This window comes from Haemaphysalis longicornis, unplaced genomic scaffold (assembly GCF_048455015.1).
Source record: "Haemaphysalis longicornis isolate Haplotype H1 unplaced genomic scaffold, Haemaphysalis longicornis Haplotype H1 scaffold_4, whole genome shotgun sequence".
NCBI classification, from domain to species: Eukaryota; Metazoa; Arthropoda; class Arachnida; order Ixodida; family Ixodidae; genus Haemaphysalis; species Haemaphysalis longicornis.
The window spans coordinates 11,949,797-11,960,849 of NW_027526361.1; the positions used below are offsets into that span (position 1 = coordinate 11,949,797).

At 48.1% G+C, this 11,053-nt stretch overlaps 1 protein-coding gene across 1 annotated transcript in view; it reads left to right on the top strand.

The window, feature by feature from the left end:
• The window catches only part of LOC144178252 (uncharacterized), a 35,177-nt gene that overhangs the window by 3,833 nt on the left and 20,291 nt on the right, over nt 1-11,053 (top strand). The window contains exon 2 of the mRNA XM_077705964.1: nt 3,512-4,571. Within this exon, the coding sequence (XP_077562090.1) occupies nt 3,512-4,571 (1,060 nt within the window). The remainder of the gene's footprint in view (nt 1-3,511; nt 4,572-11,053) is intronic.

Consider the following 11,053-nt stretch of genomic DNA (forward strand, 5'->3'; position numbering starts at 1 on the left):
AAAGAGGGTCGGCCAATAAATACTACCGCGCGTTGTCCCATGGCAAGGTCACATGACATATTGAGTGACATGTGGGCCAACTTCGATTTTACGTTTTATGACTAGGCTTCATCACCGCGTGTCTCCGCCTCCAAATCATTTTTCCCCTATGCGGCTGCTGACCATATTCGCAAGTATATCTTCCTCAAGCAAACGCCCTTAGCTTTTAAAAGGAGCGCAAGCATTGACGAGAAGCGTGCAATGAAAACCATACTGTGAGGCGTACAGACAGCGAGGTATACAGGTATAGGGCTAGTTGGTGTTGCCGCCTCATCGTTACGTGTGTCCTCCCTAACTTTGTGTACCCTGCAACTTAAAGAATTTAGTTGAACAATTGTAAGGCGTGAATACACACGGTACTGCGGACACACGTCAATAGCGGTACCCACCCGTCCTCAAATCTTCGTCTGTGCGCGTGTGCGTGGATCCTTTCAGCACCGGTCTATCTTCGTCCCTTGTTGTAAAGACGTAAGGTCCATGTGCCTCATGCCGATACAGACGTACGCGCACGTGCCGAGTGCTCACGCTGGTGATTTACCACGAATGAATAGAATCTGCGTGTCGCGTGTTTGGAACGCAGACTTGTTCGTCCGTTTGCACGATTCCTTGCTCACTCACTGGGAAAAAATTCCCTTTCGTATCCTATGCACTCAACTTCTTCAGTGAAGCTCCACCAGCGTTGCTATTCTTGTTGAAACGAATGAATAGCGTCTGCTAACTTTTCATTGCACTTATACGTGGGGAGGCAGAGCTTAGTGTCATAGGGGAAAAAACGCAGTGAATACACACATCATTGTCACAGTTTCGTACGTCGTCCTTTACCATTTAAAAATATCCCTCTCCCATGCACGCACACACACGCACAGCAACGGTTTATTAAACCAAAACTAAATTTGTGGTATTTTCATCTCGTTTGAAGACTCTAACTTCTATTGCTCCTGTTTACATTAACTGTGACGCTATTCCACCGACTGATCAATGCTCATTTTTTGGGGGTTGAACTTGACAGCTCCTTAAAATTTATTAACCACATAAACTTACTAAAAAAGGAGATGGCTTATGGTATCAGGGTATTAATTAAGGCAAGAAATTATTTCCGTATGCCGTACGCTTCTCACACTTTACTATACTTTTATTTACAGCCATATAAACTATTGCATTTCATCCTGGGGCTTAACTTACGATATTCATTTAATTCCTCTGAAGCGCATTCGAAACCAAGCCATTCGAATGATGACATTTAGCTCTGTCAACTCCCATGTCACTTCTTTATAATGCCGTGAACCATACATTGGGTTTGTTTATTTGTGTTTTGCCTTTACCGCCCGGCTGCGCCGGTCTGTGTTATCTCTGCGCCAAGGGAAGCGCGTGTTCCATTCTTTCTTTCTGTGCCGCATGTGTTATCTGTTGTGATAGGGAGAGCATTCCCATCTAACGTGAACAGCCCAGAATAATCTTCTTGGATCTACTATGTTCTCGATGCGAATCGACGTTTCGAGAACCACGCGCGCCAAAAGATAAAAAGCCTGCAGTGCGGACGCCGGGGCATTCGATTCGACGACACTCGCCTGTGCAAGTCACTTTGTTGACCGCTGCTTCGCCGCCTCTGTATTCTTTTGAGTTGTTAGGGGAGCACAAGTTCGCTCCAATAAACGTGTTTCTCATTCAAGACAACTGCATCGTCCTTGTCTTCGTGACAATATCAATACCTAGATCTCCTCCCGTTGGATAAACTTATTTTATATAATCTTGGAATGACTGCCCATAGACTTGTAACTAATAAGAGTGTGCTTTTTATGATCGGCAGAACGGATTTGACCAACCATAACATAACGCGATTTGCATTACAACATAATTTTTTACTCCCAAAAGTCAGAACAAACTGTGGTAAACAGACGGTTGGATTTGCCTACATTAAATTGTGGAATGAATCGCCTATCAATGCTAAAAATACATTACGTCGCTCATCTTACAAACAATCTATTCTTAAATTTATCCTCGAAGACCCCCACCTTTCAGCTGATCAGTTCGCACGACTTCGATCTTTTGTTTATGCTTACTTTTTTTCTTTTCCATTTCTTCCCATTTTTTTCGCTCTTTTGTCCTTGCACTTTTTTGTATAACTGAGACGCGTGCTCGCTTTGTGAACAAAGTTATCCTGTGTGAGTTTTGTGAAGTGTTGCAGTAATCTTCACAATAATTCTTTTGTAAGTTCCTTCTGTTGTAATTGCTAGTACTTTATATTATAATACGGTTCATTCACAAGAGGTCCCACCAGAGTACTGCACTTCGGGACCTCTTTCTGTAATATCAATCCCCATGCATTGTACCCTCGTTACCTGTTACAATAAACTGAATGGAACTGAACTGAACGCGCACGCACAATTTGGACTGTATTTAGAAATGTCGGAAACACTTCGACCGATTTCAAAACTGAAACAAAGGCTGCTGGTCATGCTGGCGAAGCGGCTTGCTTGGGAATACAAAATAAAGTTTGTCTCATTGCAAAAACAACAGCTAAACAACCGTTGTTATATACATTTACGTAACACAGATACATAAATAATAAACAAAAGTCGTCAATGCCATTTTTCCATTCAATAATAGCAAAGAAATTGTAGTGCTGTCAAATCCTTGGGTGAGCGGGGTTACTGATATTCGTTTTTACTATTATATGCGTTGCAAAGAACTGCGACTTCTGTGGCTGATATATTTGTATTTCCCGGCAGTATTAATTTACGCTATAGGCACCCACATACTCGCACTTAAGCTGAAATTGAAGGGGTTTTTTTTTTTTCGCATACAGGGAGAAATGACGGAAAGACTAGAGGGAAAACAGAAGGTAGAAGCCCGACAGAAGCTTTTCCCCGACAGCAGTCTTGCACGACTATGCATTCACATAGAGAACATAATATACAAAAGTTACACAGCGTATACATCCTGATGTACACCAAAATACTATTGCAGCATGGCACACATACACAAGAAACGCAGGGCATTAAACAATATGCATACACCCATAATAAACCAAAAACATACAATGGCAGCATAGTACACAAAAAGCAATGAGAGTTACGAAACTGTGTACAAGTGTCCCTTTAATCATCCGCTCAACGCATCGGGATGAAGTACCCGTCTGGACGGACGTGCCGGCACGCGCTTGTAACCACTTGCTTACAATTTGTTTAATGTGATTATTTTGCCAATGCTGTGGGCACAAACATTTCTAAAGCCTGACGTGGCTTCCCAAATAAAGTAATGTGTGTGTAATGGCTATGACGATGCCATAGATACAAAGCTCTGTTGCGTCAGTTTAGGCCAGACGGACAACTCATCGACATGATATCGAAAACAAAAACGAACCTGCTAACCATCCCACAAGACTACTTTTTTCATTTCATTACGTCGTTAAAAGAGCACCTGAAAAACGTTTCCCGCTGCAGCGGTACATACTTCTCGTATGTTTGTGCAGGCTTTCGTGAAGAGGGAGGCGATCGGAAACTCTCAACATGGAAGTCCCCACCAGGAAGCCGTCCTTTTGCCACCAACGGAGGTCGCCGAGGGCGCTCAGCAGCCGGTGGCCGACGACGAAGACGAGCCCGTCCAGGTCAAGTACGAGGTCGTCGAAGAGGTGGTGCCTTACGAACAGTGTCAGGCGACAGGCGGCCCAGACGAAGACCCGAATAACAACTCCGACAACGGCCAGTCCTCACCGGTGATTGCTCCGGCCGCGACGGCCGAGGAGGATGACGTTGCCACCACGCCGAGCGGCTCTCCCGAACTTGCCGAACTGCGCGTCGAGTGGCCCGTGTCTCCAACGCAGGTGGTGCTCGGCATGCCGGTGGTGAACCAGGAGGTACTGCAGGACATGTACGCACTCGAGCCGCTAGTGCAGCCAGTGCCGGACCAGCTGGCGGTCATCGGGGGCCCCGACCACATGCCGTGCGACTACCGCATGATGACCCTGAACCAGGGCTCTCCGGGCGACGAGTTCCAGGAGCCGCACCAGCAGCAACACGGCCAAGCACAGCAGTACGTGCTGACGTCGTCCGGAGGCTACACGGTGCGGCTTCTGCACGAGGAACAGCCGCCTCCGGAGCAGGCGCAGCAGCAGGTGAAGCTAGTCAAAGGAGGCCGCACCGGCGTCGTCGTGGAAGGCGGCAGCGGGGAAGTTGTGCACGGCGATGTGTTCACTGTGGCGGCGGCGGACGCTGTTCCCAAGACAACCACGTACGGCCAGCACGCCGGGGTGATCGCTGCGCCAGTGACCACGGTGCTCTCTTCGACCACTGGGGCGCCATTCCTCGCCAGGGACGCGGGCTACGTTCTGCCGCCGCCGCAGCAGCAGCAGCAGCAACAGCAGCAGCATCCCCAGCACCAGCATCCCCAGCACCAGCACCCCCAGCAGCAGCAGCCGCCGACGGCCACCCAGCAGCCGGGGACGCTACAAGCGGCACAGCAGGCACCGCCGCCGGTGCAGCAGGCGCACCACTCGAGGAGCGCCCGGAGCAGCGGCCGCACGAGAGACAGGAGTGAGTGGGGACTCGCTTTTGACCACGCGTGGCCGCTGGCTGGAAGCGCACAAGGTGCGGCCTGAGGCATCGCGCGTTAGCAGTGGTAGTCGTCCTGTTACAGGTGAGAGCGAAGCCAGTGAGTGCTAGCTAACGAACGCAAAGCCGTCTTGTCGCCGTAGCCGATAGCATGCCCCGACAAGGTGCCCCTTGCAAGTGGCACCAAGAAGAGAGCTATGTTAAGTGTCATTGCCATTTATTGCCCTCCCAGGTCACACCCTGCGCGTTTACAGCCAGCGGCCATGGTCGAGGCTACTGGCGGCCGTGCGCCAACGGATTGTTCGAAAAAATTCTCACCCTTCCTACCAAGGAAAGGAAGGGTAACGCTTTGGTCATGCAGGCAGCAGCGTGTCTTTGCTTTGATGCACACTGTGTTGAACAATGGCCGCACACAATTGCTTTTATGTTTAATAGGAGATCGGCTGGCTGAACTCGGGATGGCGACTTGCACTCAGATGAAGTTGTAGCGTTGTTTCCGCCGGGAAAGTTAGACGGCCGTCGCTTGTAGATTTTCGGGCTGATTAATCACACGAGAAACGGAGAGTGGGGCTCTTTCTCTCGTGTGTCCTTGTCTGAACGCGCTATGAATTCTTCAAGGAGTGCGAAGGGGCACCTTCTCAAAACCACTCGCGGCATCACACGTAGGGCCGCCAATGAGCGTATACTTCAAAAATCGGTGGACTAGGCACTAGATATCTCCTTGACGTCCGTTCTGATCCATTTTTTCTTCAAGAGATGCGTATGAGGTGGTCCTCCTCCTGACACAAATATGTCGCGTAGCTTTTCATTTAAGTAAAGCCACGAACTGTATTTAGCGGTACACAACCCACCCTAATGGTTTTGCGCGTGAGATTTCATTGCGCAAACGTTTTCAGCGGAAAAGTTAAAATACCACAGGCTCTGCTTCCGAAACAGGAGTCATAACTGGAAAGTACTGAAGTCGGCAATGATGAGCGATGAATGGACAGCCGATAGACGACACCTGAAACAGAATATTAACTGCGCAATGGGACGGGGAAGACAGAGTACTTGTTGCAGCGGTGAGGTAAGAAACATTTTGTGTAAGAAATGAATCAGTTCTCAATCGAAAGTTAGGCCTCAAGCGCCCTCTAAACTAGCATTTACAAATCTACATTTTGTGTGCACTCCCCCCCCCCCCCCCCCTCCCGCTTGTGATCAGGCCGTATAAACCTCTTAGCTGGATTCAGTGGCTGACACGAAATGGCAGTGGGAGGGTAGCAGCCACTGGAAGAGGCTCCCCTTCGGCACTAGACATCAATGTGTGATTACAATTACGATGAACAGGCTAACGAGTAGACAAAAAAAAATTTTGCACGAACTCCTGAGCGCAAATTTTCGAATAGATGCAAACCCGCCCTGCTTAAGTCTTCTTAAAGTTGGTTTCACTGCTGCACACACATGCGTTGCTAGAAAAACATTTTTTCTTTTGTCATGTAAGAAGCTGTTTGATACAAAAGTAGGAAGTCCCTACAGCCTTTTGTTATTACCTCCATAAGACCACATGTATCTGTCAAGCGCTATACCGAGACCTTTAAAGTCGGCTTCACTATTGTACCAAATACCTCGCTGGGAAGACATTTTTAAGGGCAATATAAGACGTCTGTAAGAAAATGCAAATGCCTCAGAAGCTTACTATAAACTCCTCCAGATCACCCCAGTCGGCTTCTCTAGTATCACTACTCAGCCTAAGGACGCGGGTTCGATTCCCGGCCGCGGCGGCCGTTTTCATGATGAGGCCAAAAGGAAAAACGCCCGTCTGTTCGAGATTTCGGCGCACGTTAAAGATCCCCAGGTGTTAAAAATTAATCCGGAGCCCTCCACTACGGCGCGCCTCATAATCTGTGTAGTTTCTGCGTGTTAAACCCCACAATAAAAAAAAATCTCTAGTATCACAAATGCCTTGCCGGGAAAACCTTTTTGGGGGAATATAAGAAGTTATATAGGACTCTTCAGCATAGGTAGCGAAGTACCGGAACAAGTAGAAGAATATAAATACCTTGGACAGGTTGTAAGTGGTGGTCCGAACCACGAGAAAGAAATCCGGCGCAGAATAAAGTGGGTTGGGGCGCACTCGGCAAATACTCACAAATAATAAAAAGTAAGCTACCTCTATCCCTAAAAAGAAACGAATTGAACCAATGCGTTTTACCGGTTATGACACATGGAGCGGAAACTTGGAGCCTTACAAACATCAGGAAGCAAACTTAGGTCGGCACAGCGAGCCATGGAGCGATTAATGATAGCAGCAACGCTTAGGGAAAGGAAACGAGCATCCTGGATCAGGGAGCAAACTCGAGTAGAAGATATAGTTCAAACCAAGCAGGAGAAATGGACTTGGGCTGGCCATGTAATGAGACGAACTGACAACAGGTGGAACGAGAGGGTAACCGAAGAGATACCGAAAGACGGGGCTAGAAGCAGAGGAAGGCCAGTTGCTCGATGGAGAGACGAAATAAGGAAATTCGTAGGCCACAAATGGAGTCGGGCAGCGCAGGACAGGAGCGGGTGGAGGTCAATGGGAGATTCCTTCGTCCTACAGTGGACCTAAGTGGGCTATTGACGACGAGGACGAGGACGATGATGATGATGATGACGACGATGAGAAAGTATGGTGTCATAAGGGCCTTTGATTAGATACCAACCTCAGTTATCCCTTAAGACACTATACATTGAGACTTTTTCAAGTCGATTTCTATTTTGTACGCAAGTGCACTGCTGGAAGTACATTTTAGGGGAATTATATGAGGTCTGGTATCAAGGTTTACAGGGGATGGGGCCTTTTATGATTGTTCTAATGCGGTAAAGTGTGACACTGGCGTGCACCTGTTGTACTCACGTGCCATCACGCTTAGATGTCACGCCGCACGTACTATTCTACGACTGTTATGATTTCAGTTCATCGTTTTGTGGAGTTTGTGAAGTCGGCACATTAGCCCCTCAAATCGCAAAAGTGTGTATGTGCCGCGAAGACGGGAACAACAACGACAAACTGTTTTTTTTTTGTTTTTTTGTTTTACCGCTGGCAACGTAGATATATAGCACAGCAGTAGCGAATTTGGCTGCTGCGGTGGAGACCCGGGTTGAAGTACTATCGTATCACTGATGTGTTTTGATTTATTTGCTCTCACAGCGTCGGCCATTTTCTTGAGCGGACACCTTCAACAACTGCGGTTTTTCGCAGTTATCGGGGGCACTCAGGCTTTCGCCTCAAAATGTATGACACTCATTTAGCTTCACGGGCTACCGAAGTGACGTCGCGCTGATATGGGACGCCTCTTCGTGTTAACACAGCCTTAAAAGTTTTCGTTTCTTCCTATTTCGTAAAAATCTCTCGCGGCACTTAAGTCTGCTTGTACACTTTGAAGGCGAAAGCGTGGGCCATACCTATTATCAGCTTCTTCACTGCTACGTCATATTTGTATATCTTTTTTCGCTGGAGTTTCGTCGTCTTACGGAGCGAATTACGTCAGCGACCAGACTGGCACACGCCACAGCTTCCCTATATAATCAGGGTTTGGCGCGGCTGGTGTGTGCCTGTTCTACTCATGGGCCGTCACGTGAAGGTTGTCACGTGGTCATATGTCGGCAGGCTCACTCACGAGTGCACTCACACCCCCCTCACCACTCATGAGTGCGTGGGGAGGTGAGCCTCGCCATCGTTTCGGACTGGTGAGTGTGAGTGCGAGTGAGTAGGAGCCCCACTCACAGTGAGCACCGCTCACCACTCGCAAGTGCTAGCGCCACGCACGGCGAGCCCCACTCACCACTCGCGAGTACGAGAGCAACTTGCGGGGAGCCCCGCTCACCCCTCTCGAGTGCGAGTGCCGCTCGCTGTGAGCCCCGCTCCCCACTCGCGAGTGCACTCGCGCCATTTGGGGGCTTACCGCGTGAACGCCACTACTGCACCTTGCACTTGCTCTTGGATATTCGTCGCGGGAGCCGCTCGCAGTGATGGTTGTTAATGGCGGGATTGTTTTTAGCTTCGGAAATACGTCCTACTGAGCTCCTGCTATAGGTCACCCTAGAAATAATTCTCTGGGGGCGTGTTGTTTAGGAATACGATGTGGATGCCTTCTAACGCCGTAATGCACTAATACTGTTTGGTTTCACGACTTATGGAAGGTCTGCTGCACCACACTCGCGTGCGAGGGGAGACGCCGAGTGGTGAGCGTGAATGAGTGCGAGTGGTGATTGCGAGTGATGAGCGTGAGCTCGAGTGAGTGCGACTGGTGGCGGCGAGCGGTGAGCGGGAGCGCAAGTGAGTGTGAGTGGTCACGGCGAGTGGTGAGCCTGGGTGCGAATCATAGAGAGCACGTGGTGAGCGTGAGTGCGAGTGATGTGCGCGAGGAAAAGTATTTTTTTCTGTAGTGAGTGAGAGTGGTTGCTTTGCCGAGGTATGCCCGTGGCACACACTATTCTACAACTTTTACGATTCTAATACACCGTTCTGTGAATTTTTGTGGAAGCGGGCACATTTTTCCTAAAACCTCCCGATTCCCGGATAATCCCCCAAGTGTGTATGTGCCACAACGAATGAACAACAACTTTTGTTCTACTCCGGCAACTTGTAAAGATAGCACAGCTCTCACCAACGCTGCTTCTTGCCGAGAAATGCACTTGGTTTGGCGAGGAGGTTCCGCGAGCCGCTCAATCATGCGGCACTTCCATGAGCGAAACAACCCAGCAGAGCAAAAACGTCGTATAGGGCACCAGATCAACATCTTAAAAAGGCAAGAAGCGAATTGTGTACCGGGTGATGTTAGTCCTTTTAAGAGTCCGTTGAAAAACTTTCACAACACAAAGCTATGATCAATAGTCTCTGGTCGATTGCACAAGCAGCAATTGTCCGACCAGAGGACAGATATCCCTTTTCGCGCAGCCGTATTTTAACTGGAAGTGCCTGGGAACGAAGAAAAACGTTTTCGCATTTGGCGGTGCACACATACGCTTGACACGATTTAAACACTGCTCCTGTGGTCACTCAAGTCGGGCTGAAGATAAAGAGGCACCGGGAAAAGATGATTAATTAAAGTGCTTAGCCTTCCTGGAAAGATATTCCAACGAAAACCGCACAGCAAAAAAGTTAAAAGTGACCACAACCTCCTTTAGAAAACCCGATGACAGCTTCCTATAGGCTGTACTGTGCAGACCCGGGTTCAAAGGTCACAAATCACACGTGTTTTTTTTTTCTCTTTACCCCGGTGACCTTTTATTTTCTTGATTATCGGCTCAAATAAAAGTTTTTTTTTTCTCGTGCTCCTCCTTACAACGGTGGCGATTTTCTGACCTGATCTCACCATTGCATCTTACGGCATCGTTCGCGAATGGACCGCCTACATTTCATTTCATTTCATTTCATTTATTCGTCCTTAAGGGCCAGTAGGCAGTTACATAAGGGGGGGCGTACATCAAGGTTGTAACATCTTCGCAAAAATGTAACAAGGAATAACAAAAAAAGGAGGAATAAAAAGACAGAAATCAGCACTCAAGTGATGGCGTACATCGGGTTTTCAACAACTGCGTAAAAAAGTAAGAATGATCACAAGTTAACAAGGAACAACAAAAGAGGAAATAAAAAGGAAGGAAATTAACACTCAAATGACAAGGCGTACGTCGAGGTTGTAACATAAAAAAGCGACAATTGGTCACACATAGTAACTAGAAACAACACTAGAAGGAAATAAAAGCAGGAATGAACATTCAAGTGACAACAGCAAGACTAAGAATAAATTTTACAGGAGTGTAATAACAGACAAAGAAAGAAGAGTAAAAAAGAGATATGAAGAAGGCAGGTGGGGTCTTTAGGTAGCATCGTTTGGGTAGCTGATATACGTTAGTTTTTCGCGAAATTTTGTGCGATCGCTGCACGAAGCAATGTTGTCGGGCAGTGCGTTCCAAAGCGTGACGGTGTGGGGAAAGAATGAGCTGCTCATCGCCGTCGTGCGGCCCTTTATCGCCGCCAAGGGGTGAGTGTGAGATATACGGGATGATGTCCGAAACGGGCGTTTCAGGAGGGCGTGTCCTGACCGAGTAAAGTAAAAGGTGTGCAGGAGGCAGAGGCGAGAAATTATGCGCCGCGAAGCAAGCGGTTGAAGAGACAGAGTTTGTTTTAGGGCTGTTATGCTGGTTCGTCTTGAATATTCTGAAGCAATGAAACGAGCAGCGCGGTTTTGCACGGCTTCTGAGTCATCGCTGAGATAAGCTTGGAATGGGTGCAAATGGATGATGCGTACTCAAGTTCGGTCGAACGTATGTTAAATATGCAAGTTTTTTTATTTCGGAAGATGCGGATTTTAAGTTGCGTCGCAAGTACCCAAGTGTGCGTGAAGCTTCAGAGCGGATTGTTTGGATATGTGTCACCCATGATAGAGATGGCGTCATATGAAGTCCTAGATACTTGTAAGCACTGGTGTGGTCAATAG